The 18277-nt window shown below is 45.5% G+C and overlaps 10 protein-coding genes across 10 annotated transcripts; 6 read left to right on the top strand and 4 right to left on the bottom strand.

The window, feature by feature from the left end:
* Nucleotides 1-898: 898 nt before the first annotated feature.
* On the top strand, nt 899-2396 carry VTP01DRAFT_2860 (uncharacterized protein; the record flags this gene model as incomplete). The annotated part of the gene is made up of 7 exons (XM_069381368.1): nt 899-1175; nt 1237-1353; nt 1453-1670; nt 1750-1812; nt 1868-1922; nt 1991-2138; nt 2216-2396. The coding sequence occupies 7 exons, from the start codon at nt 899-901 to the stop codon at nt 2394-2396; spliced, it is 1059 nt and encodes a 352-aa protein (XP_069237067.1).
* Nucleotides 2397-2410: 14 nt separating this feature from the next.
* VTP01DRAFT_2859 (uncharacterized protein) lies at nt 2411-2753 on the bottom strand (the record flags this gene model as incomplete). The annotated part of the gene is made up of 2 exons (XM_069381366.1): nt 2411-2575; nt 2718-2753. The coding sequence occupies 2 exons, from the start codon at nt 2751-2753 to the stop codon at nt 2411-2413; spliced, it is 201 nt and encodes a 66-aa protein (XP_069237066.1).
* Nucleotides 2754-2905: 152 nt separating this feature from the next.
* VTP01DRAFT_2858 (uncharacterized protein) lies at nt 2906-3726 on the top strand (the record flags this gene model as incomplete). Its single annotated transcript, XM_069381365.1, has 5 exons — nt 2906-2984; nt 3050-3166; nt 3231-3448; nt 3582-3590; nt 3679-3726. 5 exons carry the CDS (start codon nt 2906-2908, stop codon nt 3724-3726), a joined length of 471 nt encoding a protein of 156 aa, XP_069237065.1.
* Nucleotides 3727-3826: 100 nt separating this feature from the next.
* On the top strand, nt 3827-4713 carry VTP01DRAFT_2857 (uncharacterized protein; the record flags this gene model as incomplete). Its single annotated transcript, XM_069381364.1, has 4 exons — nt 3827-3948; nt 4026-4162; nt 4288-4435; nt 4581-4713. The coding sequence occupies 4 exons, from the start codon at nt 3827-3829 to the stop codon at nt 4711-4713; spliced, it is 540 nt and encodes a 179-aa protein (XP_069237064.1).
* A 70-nt stretch (nt 4714-4783) lies between these two features.
* On the top strand, nt 4784-6154 carry VTP01DRAFT_2856 (uncharacterized protein; the record flags this gene model as incomplete). The annotated part of the gene is made up of 8 exons (XM_069381363.1): nt 4784-4946; nt 5010-5126; nt 5191-5408; nt 5468-5530; nt 5598-5652; nt 5715-5862; nt 5939-6028; nt 6082-6154. 8 exons carry the CDS (start codon nt 4784-4786, stop codon nt 6152-6154), a joined length of 927 nt encoding a protein of 308 aa, XP_069237063.1.
* A 182-nt stretch (nt 6155-6336) lies between these two features.
* Nucleotides 6337-9677, top strand: VTP01DRAFT_2855 (uncharacterized protein; the record flags this gene model as incomplete). The annotated part of the gene is made up of 16 exons (XM_069381362.1): nt 6337-6372; nt 6427-6546; nt 6619-6713; nt 6781-6885; nt 6952-7057; nt 7123-7282; nt 7347-7548; nt 7629-7703; nt 7774-7904; nt 7976-8049; nt 8109-8233; nt 8299-8634; nt 8704-9080; nt 9166-9217; nt 9345-9443; nt 9563-9677. 16 exons carry the CDS (start codon nt 6337-6339, stop codon nt 9675-9677), a joined length of 2208 nt encoding a protein of 735 aa, XP_069237062.1.
* Nucleotides 9678-10199: 522 nt separating this feature from the next.
* On the top strand, nt 10200-11441 carry VTP01DRAFT_2854 (uncharacterized protein; the record flags this gene model as incomplete). Its single annotated transcript, XM_069381361.1, has 3 exons — nt 10200-10528; nt 10600-10737; nt 10802-11441. The coding sequence occupies 3 exons, from the start codon at nt 10200-10202 to the stop codon at nt 11439-11441; spliced, it is 1107 nt and encodes a 368-aa protein (XP_069237061.1).
* Nucleotides 11442-11889: 448 nt separating this feature from the next.
* VTP01DRAFT_2853 (uncharacterized protein) lies at nt 11890-13189 on the bottom strand (the record flags this gene model as incomplete). Its single annotated transcript, XM_069381360.1, has 6 exons — nt 11890-12040; nt 12099-12187; nt 12246-12373; nt 12465-12801; nt 12858-12982; nt 13036-13189. The coding sequence occupies 6 exons, from the start codon at nt 13187-13189 to the stop codon at nt 11890-11892; spliced, it is 984 nt and encodes a 327-aa protein (XP_069237060.1).
* Nucleotides 13190-13328: 139 nt separating this feature from the next.
* Nucleotides 13329-14648, bottom strand: VTP01DRAFT_2852 (uncharacterized protein; the record flags this gene model as incomplete). The annotated part of the gene is made up of 7 exons (XM_069381359.1): nt 13329-13412; nt 13477-13549; nt 13615-13700; nt 13764-13891; nt 13951-14284; nt 14341-14462; nt 14522-14648. The coding sequence occupies 7 exons, from the start codon at nt 14646-14648 to the stop codon at nt 13329-13331; spliced, it is 954 nt and encodes a 317-aa protein (XP_069237059.1).
* Nucleotides 14649-15254: 606 nt separating this feature from the next.
* VTP01DRAFT_2851 (uncharacterized protein) lies at nt 15255-18241 on the bottom strand (the record flags this gene model as incomplete). Its single annotated transcript, XM_069381358.1, has 6 exons — nt 15255-15437; nt 15504-16351; nt 16411-16584; nt 17352-17639; nt 17734-18152; nt 18219-18241. The coding sequence occupies 6 exons, from the start codon at nt 18239-18241 to the stop codon at nt 15255-15257; spliced, it is 1935 nt and encodes a 644-aa protein (XP_069237058.1).
* Nucleotides 18242-18277: the final 36 nt, after the last annotated feature.

The following is an 18277-nucleotide window of genomic DNA, read 5'->3' as shown; positions in this document are numbered from 1 at the left end:
ACATTAACCTGTACAATTGGTACTCACATATGCTGCAAACATACAAGCTTTTGCCGACCGTTCACCAAAAGGACGATGTGATTGGTACATGCTTTCAAAGCATGAGCAACCAACACAACATAAAGTATTGACATGGATGAGAGACAGATGATACACGCCAAGTTCTGGAGGCAGATCAAAAGATTTGTTCGGTAAAAGCGGCACATTTGAGTTCTCGCGACAATCTTACGTGCACGAAACGAAGGCTTATGTGATGCTGAATAAACTATGGATGAATATGGCTAGACAAAGAAAAATGGCAAGTACTTCAATGTACATACGAACAAGTATAGCGATCATTATCCTCTGCATGGACCCGAATAAACTCAACCAACTCAAAAGTGCCTTCACCTTATAACGCTCGGTAGTGCTATGGGCTGCATTGGCGTATAACCAATGTCTTTTAAATGCTCTATGATAATATTGCTGTAATCACTGTAATTTGAACATGATACATGTACATATCCGTTCAAAATTGATAGATAAGAACGGGCTTATTTACGACATATCACACGCTTGGCCACCGCCATCGTACGTTAATACTACTGTCCAATGCAGCTCAAACCCATTTTGGCTGGACCTGAACAAATTCAATTTGCAGCACTACTGTGAAAGAAAACCCAATAAGTTGATGATCGACTCGGCTAGTCGGAAATCTCCCATTGGGCAATGCAACGAAAAAGCTTCTCAATGCTTTCCGGTCAACTCGTTTGGGCACGTTGGTTACACGGCCCACAGCCTTCTCAATTGAGCTGTATCACTGTTTGCGTTGTATAAGTAGTAACCATAGTTGCGTCCACCTCCCTTCCCGGGGATCTTTTAGTTTTTTTGTTTGTTTGTTTGTTTCCTGATCCGCGTCATGATTCTTACCACGCTTTTTAAAAATCTATTTAAAAAGCGCAGTGTACGATCAAGACGATCAAAGGAACACCAGCACCAGCAAAGTATTACAAGTTCAGCTCAGCATCAGCAACAACAACAGCAAACATCAACGTCCTACACAGCTACTACAAAGTCAGGGTCGTTTGTCACTACGCCCACGTCCTCCACCAGCAATGGCCAGAAGAAAATTATAGACGGACGCGTATATCACGATCGCGAAGGCATCAGCTACATAATGCCCGAAGATGACGAAGGTTCTTTTACCGTTATTATTGCTAGACATTGTACGTACCGCTCATAACAGCTTTTATCCAGACAAGGACAGATTACATCAGCAGCATTGGATGATAAAACTGGCATTTGGCGGCAATTTCAGCTCCCCGGTCGAGGAACAGTTGCAGAAGGGTATCACAGTTCTGGACTCTGCTTGTGGTACGTTACTACGCGCAGCTTCACGTTGTTGAGAGACTCTCTCTCTCTCTTTCCTTATTATTTATCATCTCCTCACTTGACGATAAAATAACAACACAGGACCTGCGACGTGGACGTTAGAAATGGCGCACACGTACCCGCAATCAACGTTCCACGGCATAGATATCGCGCCCCAGTTTCCTGGAGTCATAAAACCATCCAACTGCCATTTTCAGGTAGCAGATATCACCGAGAGATTGCCGTTCCCGGACAGCTATTTTGATTACATCCATCAGCGGCTACTTGTCGTAGCTCTGACGAAAGATGGATGGAACAATGTAAGGATATCGTCTTTACTTTTTTCACGTCCATGTTTAGATAGATACTCATCTCTTCTTTTTTTCCCTTCCCATCCAGTGCTTGGCAGAGCTTAAGCGCGTCCTCAAACCGGGCGGCTGGGTAGAATTCAACGAAGTCGATGTAAGAAAAAGAATTGCGTTTTTGTTCACACAAAAAAATGTCACCTAATATGTAGATCGACAACGCTGCAAAAATCGGCGGGCCTGCAATGAACAGACTTTGGGTGATATGTAAGCGCGCCCTTTTTTTTACACCTGCTCACCACTTTTCGACATTTTCGCTGATTTGCTGGTTAAAGTTGCAAAGTTTATTAGAGACCGTGGAATGGTACCAGAAATTGGTGTTGAACTTCCAGGTTTATTGAAGAACCTTGGATTCGAAGATGTCCGTTCTCGGGCGGTAGGCATAGCTGCATTGGACGGCACTAAAGTCGGTGAACTTGTCTGGTAAGCTATAAGCTACAACTGAACAACAAACATTGCTTACTTCTTTGTCGGATGCATATTTAATGACACGCTGTTAGGGATGACTTTGTATCGATCTTTGATGCGATCAGACCGCTGTTGCAAAAAATGTATCCCGACGAATTCGGCACACCGGAGCAGTTTGCGAAATACATTGAAGACGTACGGCAGGAAACGCTGTCAAAGATCGATCCACGTCCAGGACTCTGGTATGCGGTCTGTGCACGAAAACCGCTTTGAAAAGAACTGGAACATCAGGCTGGCTTGGATATATCAACATGTTTACGAATAAGATTAGCACCTGGCAGCAACAGCAGCAGTAGTAGCAGCAAACTCCTCTCCTTGATGGAGAGGGAGTAATTAGCTCGATTGAGTAAGCACACAAAGATTACGCCTATACCTCCCAATGATGCTCTGTACTATTTATTATTAAACGATACCGAAAGGGAAATGATTTAGTAAACAATGTCAGATATAGTTGCCAGTTTATACATTTATGCACAGAGAGAAGGAAGATGCACCTTTTTTGCATGTAATCGTCGACTTGCTGTCGCAGCTAACCATGTACGTCAACCGCCGCTGCAGGGATATGCACATGCTTAGATTTTACAAATGGTCGTACATGGTTGTCGCATTTTGGTTTGTACGACTTGTAGAGTTCGACTCCAGATTTTTATCAATAGTAGCAACACGAGTTTGTGCGTCAAGTAGGCCTTCTTTTTCCCTCGTTGTTGTTTTCAAACTGGGCAATGGCATCAACGGCATCTGAAGTTACATCTTCCTCCAGCGCAAGCCAAAGCATTTATGTTTTGCATGAGGATAAAGAAGGTTCATACACTCAAAAGTTGACCTCTGTTTTTCAAGGTTAACAGCAATCATTGATAAAAATATAGAGAAAAGCCGACTAAATCAACAGCATGTCATGCTACGCTTGGCTTTCGGCTCCAATTTTGACTCGCCCGTAGCAGAGGGCCTGCAGCGCGGCATCACGGTGCTGGATTCTGCGTGTGGTAAGTAGTCGTTGTTCTTCCTATTGTAAATTTATGTCTGTCAATAACAATCGCTACTCTTTAGGTTCTGCCTCTTGGACTCTCGATATGGCTTCAAATTATCCCAACTCGACGTTCTACGGCATAGACATTGCCCCCACTTTTCCCACCGCGAATGTCCCTGAAAACTGTCGATTTCAAATAGCAAGTTTGACTGACAAGTTACCGTTCCCTGATAATCACTTTGACTACATCCATCAGCGCCTACTAGTTTCTGCTATATCAAAGCAAGCATGGGATAACGTAAGTCCTTGTAGTTGATTCGACTGAGAGAGTACGTTGCTGTGTGACGCATATTAAAATACGTATATTTCCGCTGCATTGTCTGTCAGAAATAAGTCGAGTCCTGAAACCCGGTGGCTGGATTGAATTCAAGGAAGTTGACGTAAGAAATATATCGAGTGTTATCTTGATAGCCGATTTAGCATATGATAGAAGTAGCTTACTAACATGTGATACTAATAACGTACAAGATTGACAATGCTGCAAAGATAGGTGGACCTGCAATGAACCGTCTTTGAGTTATTTGTAAATATTACGGCGAAAACTGGTAGAACTTTTCACTGCTGCTGCTGCTGCTAACAAAATACAAAAGTTGTGGATTTGCTTAGGAGCCGTGGCATGGTCCCCGATATTGGAGTGCAACTCCCACAGCTTTTGCGAGACCTCGGTATGCAAAATGTTAATTGTCGGACCGTTGGTATTGCCGCTTTGGATGGTACTCCACAAGGTGACCTTGTATGGTAAGCTTGCTTTCTTTGCCTCCAGGGCGCGATGTCTTTGGATATAAATAAGCTTGTCAACTGGCGTTCTTACCCAGGGACGATTTTGTCGCGATTTTCAACGGCATCCGACCCCTGTTGCAGAAATCGTACCCGGACGAGTTTGGCACGGAAGAACAGCTTGCAGAGTACATCGCCACTGTGAAAAAGGAGGTCTTGGATAGAGTAGATCCCCGTCCCGGCCTTTTTTACTGTATCCATGCGCAAAAGCCATAAATCAACTTATATATATTACTTACTATATTACATTTGAATGGAGAATACAGCATATATAACCAAATTCTCTTTGTTGGGTAAAAGATGCGTTGCCGATGTATTTCAAGATAAATGCTCGATGTCTCGGTGGTAGCACCAAAACTGTCTGTTCTGGTTCTCAAGCAGGTACGAAATGCGTGTACCCGCTGGATCCCCAACACGTATTTTCCAACCTACCTAACGGGATCCTTGGGTATGTAGCTTATTAATGTAATTTTCTTTTCCAACATCCGCACAGAAGTATCTTGCCATATGCGACCCATTGATCACCACGGAGCGGGCGCCCGAGCCTTAGGCGTAACATAACAGGTTTCACGGTCGAACCACTAAACTTTCAGTTACACACCCTTCGCTTCTCAATTCCTGGTTGTACCACGGAAGAACGAGTTCTTTAAGCCGCACAACACGACTCTTCTCCTATTATTGCTGCTCTTGATTCGAAAGCCGGATGATCTTTACTACGCTGTTTAAAAACATATTTAAGCGCGGGAAGCACAAGCCTAAATTACAGACCACGCACGACGTTTCCACGACTACTAGGATGTGCTCAACTGTAACATCTTGTTCACCTTCATCTCCTCCTGTTTCGCCCAGTTCTTCTTCTTCTCCTGCTGCCATCAACCTGACCAACAAGAAAGTGATCGATGGTCGAGTGTACCACGACCGGGCGGACGTCACGTATATTATGCCTGAAGATGATGAAGGTATAAAATCACACTGCTGATTCCCGAAAAAACCCAGGATGAAAGGGTTAACGAATCTCGTAGACAAGGACAGACTTCACCAACAGCATTGGATGATACGACTGGCTTTTGGAAGTAACTTTGACGCACCTGTCCAAGACGCACTCGAAAGAGGAATCGTCGTCTTGGATTCTGCCTGCGGTACATACACATTGGCTTGTTCTGTCCTTTTGCAAAGCTGCCGACATTGATCTGCCTGTTCTAGGACCTGCAACTTGGACGTTAGAGATGGCCCAGCAGTACCCACACTCAACTTTCCACGGTATTGATATTGCAGAGCAGTTTCCCAATGAAATCAAGCCGTTCAACTGCCACTTTCAAGTTGCAAACGTGACAGAGAAGTTGCCGTTTCCAGACAATTACTTTGACTACATCCACCAACGATTGCTTGTTGCTGCATTGACCAGAGATGGATGGAATAATGTACCGTTCAGACGCCCTACTAAAATTCTTCTCCCACCGATTAACACGATCTTTTCTAGTGTTTGTCAGAGCTATTCCGGGTCTTGAAACCAGGAGGATGGCTAGAGCTAAAAGAAGTCGATGTAAGATAACATGCATTATAAGGAAACATCAACCCGCACCTCACCTGTCTGATGGTATTTACAACAGGTAGAAGTTGCTAGCAGAGTTGGTCCACCGACAATGGTCCATCTGATGCAAATACGTACGTAAGCTTGATCTGGGTTTTCAAAAAGAAACAGGTGTAGTAACGTCCTCGTCGTCTAGTTGCAAACCTTGTCAAGAGCCGCGGCATGGTTCCGGGTATCGGCGCGGAATTGCCAGAACTGTTGCAGACGTACAAATTCCAGGACATTCGTGCGAGAACAGTGGGTATCGCTGCTCTTGATGGAACCAAGCTAGGAGAACTAGCGTGGTAAGTTCTCTGAACATGTAGTAGCAAAAGCGAGTAGAACGGCGATAGAACTCACAGCCTCGATCTTTTTGGAAAGGGAGGACTTTGTCACGGCTTTTGAAGGACTAAAACCGATACTGCAACGAATGTATCCAGACAAATTTGGAACCAAAGATCAGATGGAAAGGTACATTGAGACTGCAAAGAAAGAATGCATTGATAAGGTTGATCCCCGTCCAGGTCTTTGGTATTCTATATGTGCAACAAAGCCCTCCCCCTAGATGCGGGTGAACAGAACTGCAATATCCTGTAGAGATAGTAAAATATACATATTAATGTCAAGTAACTTGCATCTCCATCTCTTCTCCTTACAAAATGAAGGAAGAAGTTTTTTCATGCAGAATATAGATCCAAACTCCGTTGTTTGTGCAGATAAGGGGAAATGTGCCAGAAAACTTTTTGAGATAACTTTGCTGAAAGGGCGGACGCAAGCAAATGGGCAGTCATCGGAAAAGACAGAAACGGAATGCTGTATGACTCGGGACAGTGGGCGAAATGAAAAGGAACTCATTAGAGGCGATGCAGGGGAATAAGGCTGATTCAGGCTCTTCGCAAGCGGATCCACGAGGAGGAGGCAATAACGCTGTAGATCCGCGCGATCGCATTACTGTCAAGGACAATGAAAAGTTCAAGAGCTACTATAAGGTTGTTTTTTTCTATCTTGTTTATCTCGAGTTCTTTTTGCTTACATGAGCGGCGCTGGCTGGAAAATAATAGAATCAGGGGATTCTGTTAGAGCAAGAGTTTGAAGAATTCTACAGCGCCCTGCAAAACCCCTTGCCTAGCACTTTCCGCATTACCGGCACTAGGAGGTGTGTGTTACCCGCGATATGCTTGTGTGCAATGAAATATCTGACTAAATGGATCGTAACTGTGCAGCCATGCGATGAGTATCAGGCACATTGTTGAGAACGAATATGTGCCGGCAATGCAAGATATCTCCATCGATGGTGTCCGCATCGAACCTCCAAAGCCCATCCCATGGTAACAATAATTCATTTACATCGAAGTCCAGCGTGAGTCGTTGCTCTGACGAATGACGACCGACAGGTATCCTGACAGACTAGCGTGGCAAGTGCATGCTCCTCGGCAAGTGATCAAACGTTCGCCCGAGTTTGCAAAGTTCCACAAGTTCATTGTGACGGAAACTGAAGTTGTGCGTTGTTCAACTAGCAAATTGCGGATCTGCGTTGTCGTGTACTCACAAGGAATGGATTATAGGGGAATTTAAGCAGACAAGAGGCCGTGAGCATGGTTCCGCCCATGCTGATGGATATTCAACCGCACCAATGGGTCCTCGATATGTGCGCAGCTCCCGGCTCAAAAACAGCTCAGTGCATCGAAGCTGTGCATGCTAACGTTCGATTCAATGAGACACCAGGCAAGTACAATGGTGTTGCTGCTGCTCTTGTACTTAACGGCTTACACTCTCACACACATTGTAGCCGGTCTGGTAGTTGCCAACGATGCCGACTTCAAAAGAAGTTACATGCTTGTGCATCAATCCAAGCGACTCCAATCACCTTGCTTTGTAGCAACAAATCACGATGGCCAACATTTCCCAGGCATCCGCGTTCATGCGGAAAAACAAGAAAAGACGCTGCTGCCTTTACGATTCGACCGTGTCTTGTGCGATGTCCCTTGCAGGCAAGTAGTTGTTTGCTGTTTACTGTGATACAATGGATCAGATGACTCACACCACGTTTTGTGTATTACGACAACAACAGTGGCGACGGCACGCTCCGGAAAAACGAGCGGATCTGGGCGACGTGGACACAGGGCAATGCATTAGCCTTGCACAGGTAAAGTAAACACAAACCTTATCAGTTTGGTGGGTGGACAGTGCACCAACAGCAACAACAAATTTCACAGCACTCAGGTCCAGATCTTTCTACGCGGCGCCCGCTTGACCAAGATCGGCGGACGGATCGTGTACTCGACCTGCTCGTTCAACCCTATCGAGAACGAAGCAGTTGTGGCCGAGGTTCTGCGACGTACAAATGGTAACACCTTTATCTTTTTGCGGCGAATTTTCAAGACATTAATTCTCCTCATCCTCATCCTCCTCCTGCAGGTGCATTGGAACTAAAGGATGTCTCGAACGAACTTTCAGAACTCAAGAGGAAACCGGGTCTAAAAACCTGGAAGGTCAGTTGGTCTGAAAGGGGGTAGATGTACCTGCCTGACTGACTTTATGTATCTTCTAGGTCATGACAAAGGATGGCAAGTATATTTCCTCGGTAGACGAGATAGAAGATGAGAATCAGAGGAAACGTTTCCCCAAGTCTGCTTTCCCACCTGAAAACGTGCAAGAACTTCCGCTGGAACGATGGTAACATCGCCCCGCCGGGGAAAAGAAAGGGGGAAACTCTTTGTTGTTAACTGTGCATTTGCTAGCATCCGTATCTATCCGCACCTTCAGGATACAGGCGGTTTCTTTGTCGCCGTATTTGAAAAGGTCAAACCTATGACGCAAGCGGAACGCATGATGCAGGAAGGTAACGGTGATCAGCAAGAGCAGCTCGTCGTCGAAAAAGAACCGGAGCTGGCCGAGACTCCCGAGGACGACGGTGCAGAGACAGCAGGCAGCAGCAGCAACCAGGACGAGACGACGAATGTCGTGGTACCTAGCAAACGACCTGCTAGCGTCAGCACCGCGAGCGACAGTCGTGCTTCAAAAGAAGCACCGTTTGAACTGCTCTCGCCCGATAGCCCTGAACTGGCCGAAATCAGGTATTTAGCGTGTATACTAATTTTATCTCTCATTAAAGGTAGATAGCATGCTAAAAAAATTATATGCAGCGATTTCTATGGCTTGGACCCCAGGTTCCCTAGAGACCAATTCTTGATCAGGTCTGAAGGCAAGGAGAAGAGCAGGACGATTTACTTTGTATCAAAAGCAGTCAAGGAACTTTTGGCTTCGGCGGATATCCACCGGTTGAACCTGGTCATGACGGGTGTGCGATTGTTTGTGCGCCAATCGTCGTCAGCGGCAGAAGGAACAGCGAAGACGCCGTTCAGATTGACATGTGAAGGAGTACCGTTGCTCGACAGTATGCTCTCTGACAAGCGACGAGTGCGATTGGTGTCATTTGCTGAGCTCAAGACACTTTTAACTGAAGCTTACCCGAACATTTCTCAGCTTGAGCCGCCGACAGTGTCTAAACTGGAGTCTATGGGCAAGTATTGGATTCATTACTGTATTCGGGTGCTATGTATAGTGTCATTCCCCCAAATTACGATGCTAACCTTGTTTCGGTATAGATCTTGGCTGCTGTGTTTTCGATTTTGATCCAGCCGCCACGAAGGGCGATTGGTAAGTAACAGCGGAGGAGAGATGGGTGGGACGCTAGTTCAAAAGTTTAATTGGTCTTGACTCTTCTAACTAATAATCCTCCGGCGGGTCAACCCCCCGCACACACCCCCGCGCGTGTCCGTCGCAGTTTATCCAGGCACTCGTCGTCGATGCTCTTGCCGATGGCCTTGCCAGTCTGGCGCGGCAAGGTTTCTCTAAGCGTGCTCTTGAATAAGCAAGATAAACGGTAAGAAAGAAATAAAAATGGCAAATAATGGGCACAACTATGCATCTGGCTATGCAGTTTTAATCTAGAAGGACATATGTACTCACTGCAGATTTCGTTAACCCCGGTTTCTTTTGCAGGGCATTGTGTCAGCGGATATTTGGGCTAATTCCGGAAGATACACCGGAGCATCTGAAGGAGCGGTCTGTCGCTAACCAGACCAAGTATGCAGAAAAGGCGACAGCAGCCGTGTAGACTACTACAAGGACGCTGTAGATTTTTTATAGATTTGTTGTTTGGTTTCAAATGTTTTTTACTTTGCTACATTGACGTATAAAAGCACCCATTTCGTTTTCTCTGTGTATCTAAACGACTTGTTTGGTTGGTTGCTGGCTTGTTGATCTCCTAGGGATGGGTTGCTATGGTGCGTATTGTAAACCGCGGGTCGCAGTTTACTGCAAGAGTTGGGGGTGGTGTATTCTGTGTTTGACGGCCCTTTTTGGGCTGCAATGCGGGGGTGGTTATGCGTGCCTGAAAACGCGCGACCCCTTTGATTGGTAGTCAATCCCTGAAAATATTCTCCATTTGGAAACAAAGTTTTCATTCTTCCGCGTTGCCTGGCACTTGTCAAATGAAGTATAGTCGGATACTTTGACTTTAGCTGTTAAACTCCGTGTATGTTTCGCTACAATAGCGATTGTATTCTGTATAAATAGTGGAACTTGAATTCCGACGCATTTTTCTTTCCCTCCTCTTTCTTTGATATAACACACAACTATGTCGCCTACCAAGACCACTTCCTCCACCCAGCCAGACTATGTGATCCCAGATGAGACCACCAAGAACTATGGTGTGTTGCTCCAAAAGAAGGATGATCTCCAAGTTGTGGAAATTCCGATGCCTAATCCTAATGCCGGCGAAGTGCAAGTCCAAGTGAAGGCTACTGGCATCTGCGGCTCTGACATCCATCTCTGGAAATATGGCGAGATTGGTATTTTCCCTGTCACTCGCCCTCAATTGCTTGGTCACGAAAGCGCTGGTGTGGTTACTGCCGTTGGTGAAGGTGTCACCAACCTCCGAGTAGGTGATCGCGTAGCCATTGAAGCGTGAGTTTGCATGAAAACACAATGCATATCGAAATTCCGGGATTGCTAAACAAAACTTTTTACATATTTAGTGGTATCCCCTGCAGCCACTGCTCTCAATGCATGGCCGGACGCTACCATCTGTGCCCCACAGTCGTATTCAAATCTACCCCGCCTTACGACGGTCTTCTTGCTAAATATATCACCCATCCAGCACGTTGGTTGCACAAGTAAGTTGAAGGCGATCTATTTATTTGTTTGTTTGATTCGGTGAACGCTAATGCATGGTTCTAGGATTCCAGACAATGTATCATACGAACAAGGTGCTCTTTTGGAACCTCTGTCTGTCGCCATTTCTGGTATCGAACGCTGCGGTGCCTCTTTTGGCCGCTCCCTTCTCATCACCGGTGCTGGTCCCATTGGTTTGATCGTTCTCGCTGTTGCCAAAGCTACTGGAATTAGTCCTATCGTCATCACCGATGTCCAACCGTCCCGCCTCGAATACGCAAAGAAAATGGGTGCTGATTACACATACCAAGTTGATGTCAAGAAGCCAGACTATGAAGCTGCCAAGGAAATCCGAGACATTTTGAACGGCGAAGGCGCAGAGTACACCCTTGAATGCACCGGTATCGAGTCTTCTTTCCGCACAGCCATCATGGCCACCCGCGACGCTGGTACGTGTTGCCTTGTCGGTGTAGGCAAGAACGACCAATCCCTTCCTGTCAACAACTTTGCCATGCGTGAAGTCGATATTCGTGGTCTCTTCCGCTACCACCACACTTACCCGCGCGCTGTCGCCTTGATGGCCAGCGGCAAGCTCGAAATTGACCACTTGATCACCCACACGTTTGATTTCATGGATGCCATTGAGGCTTTCAACACTGCAGGCGACTACTCAACCGGCGCCATCAAAGTCCAGATCACAAACTAAAAGAAAAGGATATGATCGACATATATATATATTTACACATAGAATCTCTCTCTCTCTCTTCATGTTTACACATTCTCTTTTTTCTTATTTTTATTCTTGATTCATTCTCTTGCATTGTTGTACATTCCTCCCTTTCACCTTTTTGCTTTTTATCCTCTCTTTATTTGCATCTTATCCAGAAATTGTATCATATCAAGGATCAATATTCTGCCTTAAACTTCGGTTCTTCGTTCATAGATACAGTGGGAATATCGTCTTTAACACTGTGGGGTGTGCTCGGAAATGTCTTTTGATTTGGAAAGGTACTCTGCATGGGCTCGGACAATGCAGTATCGTAAGCATGAAAAAGGAAAAAGGATCGTCAGGGATTGGTAACCTGAGTTGATGGGTGATATTATTGCCAAGGTATACAAAATATGATCAACATCTACGACGTTTTTCTTTTAAATTACTGGCTGGGAGCACCACCAATGAATGTCCATTCAAGGTCTGAAGGATCCAAAGGAGCAGGTGGCTGATCTTGCCCTGGTGAGATGTTTCGGACTGCGGGGTCGTTGGGACCGACCATGTAAGGGGAAGATTTGACCTCACGGTTGACGCTGCATAGATCAATGTGTCAGCAGCGGATAGCAATAACAAACAAACATAAACATTTACGTTTTGATGTCACCCTTGTCAGTCTGTTTTCCATTTACGAGCGCTTTCCAAAACTCGTTTGTCTCCTTTACAATGCCTTCCATATAATCCTACACATATTTAAATATTCGAAAATCACAAGTTTCTCTCTAGCTAAATAGTTTTTACCTTGGACTGGTATTGTCCATTGAACCCAAAAGTGTTTCGCTTGCCGGTCTCCATAAGCTTGTAGACGGCAAACCATTCGCGGATTCCATCCAAATATCCTGGAAAGTAATTTTCAACGTCACCAATGTCTACGAGGGCGGGTGATCGAGGTGGATCGTTGAGAACGTTTTCAAAATGTTTATTTAATCATCTTTAGCGGGGCAAGAGTTTCTCTCTTACCATTCAATTTATCTACCAATGGGTCGCGGATATCGATGGTGACAACTTTCCAATCTGTCTCGCCCGTATCAATCAAGGCGAGTCCTCCTAAGATTTTGACCTGCTTGATTTCCCCCTGCTCGCCCTCCCGCTGCCCTATATCCAGGACATCGATGGGGTCATTGTCGCCCTTGGTACCTGTCTCAGGAGTCGTAAAGGTGGGATCCTCCCACGTCTGTGGAAAAGCCCCATAGTTCACTGGGTAACCAGTGTATGGATAAATGTTCGGAAGGTAACGCAACTCGCCGTTGTCACTGACATCCTGCTTAATCGGGTTCATGACAGTTTCCTTGTTGATCTGCTAAAGTCAGGCTAGAGAGTTTTTTCCCTTGCAGTGACTAGGCTTGAGTTTACCTCCAGCTTGGAGATTCCCCATCTTGGTATCTCCACAATCATATTATATACACTTCCATTATTCTGGGCTGCCGGTTGCAGCGGTATATCGTGGAAGAGCGATACCGCAAGACCGTCGCGACCATCTGGGTATCTACTAGTTATTAACCAACGTACAATGCTGTGTATCTGTTCGTACCCATGTATATTGCAAAGTCTTTTGTGTGCAGTTGTCCTACAATTCGTCTCGTATACAAGCAATCCACATCGGCACACGAACCAGTCCGTGGCAGTGCGTATGTGCCAAAGGGTGCACACGATAATAGGACCAAAGAAACAAGGGCAATCAACATCGTAGACAGGCAATGGAAAAGTGGAGGAAGAAATTTTTCAAGGGTATTTCGTAACTGAGATTTATTCTTCTTTAGTCTAAGAGCCCTTGTACTTGTACATTTGTCTCCTTATAATTATTATAATTACTCTATAATAATTTTAACGTTGCTGCTGATACTGGCTTGCCAAAAAGGAAAATTCATTGACAGTAGCATTGATCGGTGCATCCGGCAGGATTTTCTCCTGCAATTGGTTTTTAGTCTACTGGTGCTGCTGCTGCCTGCCAAGTAATTCAAACCACATTTACCTTTGGCACATTCTTGACCACGTCGCTCGAAGCGTTCACCTTGTAGGGCGAGTTATCGTTCGACAAGTTGGTGCTACAGGAAATTTTTCCTTGTTGTTAGCGATAGTTTCTTTGGTATGTGGTGTAAAATCTTCATACCATTCCTTCTTGTCACGCGGCGTCGTACCGTTAATCAATGCAGTCCAATGATCGTGGGCCATGACAATCACGTCGTGGACGTAACGCTGTAATCAAAACGGTGAGTACGAAATTGTCTCCAAAGAGAGAAAGAGAGAAAGACAACTTACGTGATCCTTGAACTCTCCGTTAAATCCAAAGGTGTTGAGTTGACCACTCTGCGGAACCTTGTAAATCTTGTACCAATCCCTGATCTCTTCAAGATATCCTGGCGCCACCTGGTCGAGATCGGAAATATCTTGAAAATGCGTGAGCGAAAAAGCTCCTCCTCCTTTCTTTTTTCCATCTTATCCTTACCATTTACATGCGGTGCCCACTTGTCGTTGATATCCAAGGCAATCAACTTCCAGTCGGTCTGATTGTCGTCCAGCATCAACAGACCGCCAAGAAACTTGACTTGCTTGATCTGGCCAGGGAAGCCGATTTCCTGTCCGATCTCGATAATGTCAACAGGGTCGTTGTCGCCGGTAGTACCAGTCTCCGGAGTCTTGTAATATATGTCTTCCCAGGTTTGCGGAATCGAGCCATAGTTGCCGGGATATCCTTTGTGGGGAAAGATGTTTGCAATGTAGCGCAAAACGTCATTCTTTGTATCTTGGTGGATTGGATTCAGAGGGGTTTCTCGGTCAATCTGCATTCCTCTTATTTAGCATTTCAATTCTACATATCGTAGAGCGTACAAAGTACCTCTAACTTTGCATTGTGCCAGCGAGGAATTTCGACAACCATGTTGACGACGCTGGTATTCTTGGGATCCGGATACAGCGGAACGTCGTGGAAGAAGGACATTGGAACACCGTCTTCGTTTTCTGGGGAATAAAGACATGTTAGCATGCCTTATACCTTACACCGTTTGCAGACAACTTACCGAGATAAAGAAGCAAATCCTTGGTGTGGAAGGCACCAACTTGCCGTACCTTGAAGCTGGAACCAGCAGCTGCAAGGACAGAAGCACCGAGAGTTGCAACAGACAAGGCGATAGAAATTAGATGCATTATAGTAGGGACCGAACCAACAGTTTGGAGTAAGCAGCAAAAGATTGTACCTTGACGACGATGCTTTTATATTTCTATCTGATGTATCCAGTGCTGGTTCGGAGTCGAGTCGCACCAGCTAACCAAAAAGAGCGTGGTTTCGTCAGATCTGACACACGTGCATTGAAGTGGGATCTGCGAGAGGATGTTTCCAAAGCGGGATGTAGTACCTGATTCGTCTCGTCTCGTCCCTATTTTCTCCATTGGTTCCGGGATGAGAAACGCTGCCTCTGCTGCTGTCGCTTGCTGATTGAGGGAGGACATGAACTATTCAGGAACACCAATCATGGAGATAACAGAAAAGCAGAAAAAAAAAGAAAGCTATGAATCTACAACATTAACCAATAATGAGTCGATAATGAACTCGCACCGGTTTTATGTTATTTCCGACAGTCTGACCCCATCTGCAGTGTGTGGGGGTGGGAGTTATTACAATGATAATCAAAGCAGGAGCATTGATACTTTCGAAAAATTAGCACTAGTCTTGCAGTAGTAGCAGGATTAAAAAGCGTGTATACAAAGTGCATTAAGACCAAATTTCATTTCTAAATTATTCTTTTCTTTCTGCTAGAGGTCAGTTTCTGCGAGGTACGGAGATACGAGTGTTTGAAAAGTCTTGATTTTGCTGCACTCATGTCTAAGATTGGCAGATCTTGACGATCTCCATTCGTCCGCTGCGATCATTTTACGTGCATATTTTAGACATGTTTCTTCCCTGAACAATCGGTACAGTTTCCGGTTGTAGGATCGCTGCAAAGTGAGACCGAATTTTTTTTTAGTGTGAGAACAACGACAATGCTTTCTGATGCAACATACCTCTCTCGTCCTGGTTTCTTCTGGATAGCTGTGTGTCTGATGGATAATGAAATCATGGGGGAGAACGAAGAAATCCACCCCTGACAGGTAGATCTCGTACAAGCAAGCAGCCTTGTTAGACCCGTAGCCAATAAACCGTTCATCGCACCACGGCGTTCCATTCTTTTTGAAAACGATGTATGGTTCGTATGAATACGTATAATTTGTGACTTTATATGGCTGCGTCGCTTGGATCCATTTCGTGTAATTGGTCGCTCCGTGCCCGGCTTGCCAAACACTGTGGAACATTTCAATCTTGTTACTTTGCCACTGTTTTACCAAATCTTGTTTGCGTCTAGGAAACTGTGCTGGATCCTTGCCGCCCTGCTCGAGCACATACTCGAAAGCTGGCACGACGGCTGCAGCCCGTCCTTGCTGTATCTTTTGCATAAGGTCGGGGTACGCTCGGAGCGATGTGTTCGGCAGCGTGCTCAGGTAAAAGTCAACATCGATCATCATGACGTATTCGCTCTGTGCAAATAGCTTGGCAACATTGCGCCACATGTTGAGTTGCCGGTCGAATACGTCAATGATGAGATGGAAATCAACGTGGTGCTCTACAAACTCGTTGGAACGAACAAATTCCTCGAGCTCTCGAACAAGTCTCGGCGCATCTTGCTCAGAAACATGCATGGCGACGGAAATGGGGCCTTGGTAGCGGGTAGCGAGACGGCCAAGCACATCTAGACGGTCGCGGGTAACGAGTGTCAGTATTGTCACATCGTCGGCTTGCGCTCTTGCCTTGGCTCGTATGTAGTGCGGCACAATTCTTGATGGACCCAGTGCAGTTGCAAAAGCCTTTCTCATGACTTTATATACATCAGTTTCTTTGAAAATGTATACATCTTTAACTGTTCTAAATGTGTACCATTGTAATGTTCAATCTGGTTGTGGAACGGAATCTGCCGCTGCTGTTCCCGAATGACAGTCGACCTTGGTTCTATTCTGTGCTGTGCATAGCTGCTTTCGTGATTAAGATAGAGTAGGTAGAACGTAGCGAATATAGATGATACGATAATGTACAGAAAAAACGAGAATTTAACTATGGATATAGATATGGCCATGGCGTGAAAGCAAGAAACAAGTAACAATAGAAATGACCATCTGTTGTCGAGCTGAATAATTTTTCTACTCCTATTAAAGAGGACAGGGAGGTCTTACTGTCTCATGTCCATCAATCAACTGTTGGTTTGAGTGAGGACGAAAATAGAAAGGGGCCGTCTGTGACATTATTAAATGGAGAAAACAAGAATAATAGTCAGGAGTGAGCCGAGGGATTTAACTCAGGGTTTTGGACTATAATTAGATAGTTGCCATGTACTGTCCGCTCAGTACCCTTTGCGTATTAGAAACCTAGAACTGGAAGTTGGTGATGGTGACAATGCGCAATTGTTTACGTTGTAATACCAGAAGGAGATCTAGCATGCATGCGCTCAGATGACTTTATCGAACATTGAAGCCGCCGTGTGCATGAATGCTCATTTGTGTAACTCCCTAGCAACAATTCTCTGATGCAATCAACAACGACGCGTTCGATGCGATCATGTTTCTATTTTCTGATGGTTTAATTATCGTTCGACGAAATGATATCCATTTGTGAGTTTTACAGCAGGGCCAACAGCGTGAAGGGGAGAGGAAACAAATAATACATTGTCATCATACAGCATAGTCGTCAAGAATGGTTGCCAAGGGCTTGAGCTGCTCGCGGGAACTTTGACTTTTGAAAACGGCCTTGATCCATTGTTACCTTTGATTTTGCCTAGCTCCTCGTCTAGCACATGCAAAGATAATTGCCCGTGATTCTTCTACCATTTTGAGTCACAGCTTGATGTTTTGCCCACTGCCACAACTGAGAGCGCGAAATCTCTGCAGTGGCAGCATCCTCCATGAGATAGTGAATCGGTACGCATCCTTTGCCGCGGAGCCACGCTTCCATGTACTGCAGCGCGATTTGGATATTGTTCCTAATACCATGTTCCGTGATGATACCACCCACATCCACGTTTAGCAGATCTGCCTGCTGCACTTGAACGTCTTCCCGAAGCACATCAAGCTGATGAGGTTTCGTGAACAATGGGCGTCCAACTTGGAAAAGACCTGGATGCGCGTACCAGCTTCCATTTAGTAATTCATAAAGATTATCGTCGCTTAGCAACCAGTGAATGTTTGCATACAAAGAATTAAATTTTACCATGTCCCGCATTCACTTCACGCAGCTTGTCTGCACGGACCTTTGCCATGGCGGCAGCGTTTGCTTCCGGGTTGTTCTTGATAGGAATCTGAGCAGCCATACCGCCGATAGCGTGCACGCCTCGCTTGTGGCAGGTCTTTATCAAAAGGCGCATGTAGGTATCCATGAACGGCACAGTCATTGTGGGCTGGTTGCGATCTGGGAGTACAAAGCGAGGATGCTGGCGGAAGCACTTTATTACGCTAAAGATGTAATCCCATCGACCACAGTTCAGTCCAGCACTGTGCTCCCTCAGCTCATAGATAATCTCTTCCATTTCAAAAGCTGCCAGGATGGTTTCGATCAGGACAGAGGCACGAACGGTGCCTCGCGGGGTATGCAGCATATCCTGCGCAGCGACGAAAATGTCGTTCCAGAGTCTAAATTTAAAGGTGTTTTAGCAACGTTGGTGCAGTTGTAAGTTATGATATGAGTTGCCTATTTACCTGGCTTCCAAGTGCGATTCCATCTTTGGTAAGTAAAAGTAAGGCCCTTTGCCGCGTCG

This window comes from Rhizomucor pusillus (assembly GCF_041956525.1).
Source record: "Rhizomucor pusillus strain CBS 183.67 unplaced genomic scaffold VTP01scaffold_14, whole genome shotgun sequence".
NCBI classification, from domain to species: Eukaryota; Fungi; Mucoromycota; class Mucoromycetes; order Mucorales; family Lichtheimiaceae; genus Rhizomucor; species Rhizomucor pusillus.
Note: the sequence above shows the minus strand (reverse complement) of the source record. Positions and strands in the feature narration are given on the sequence as shown.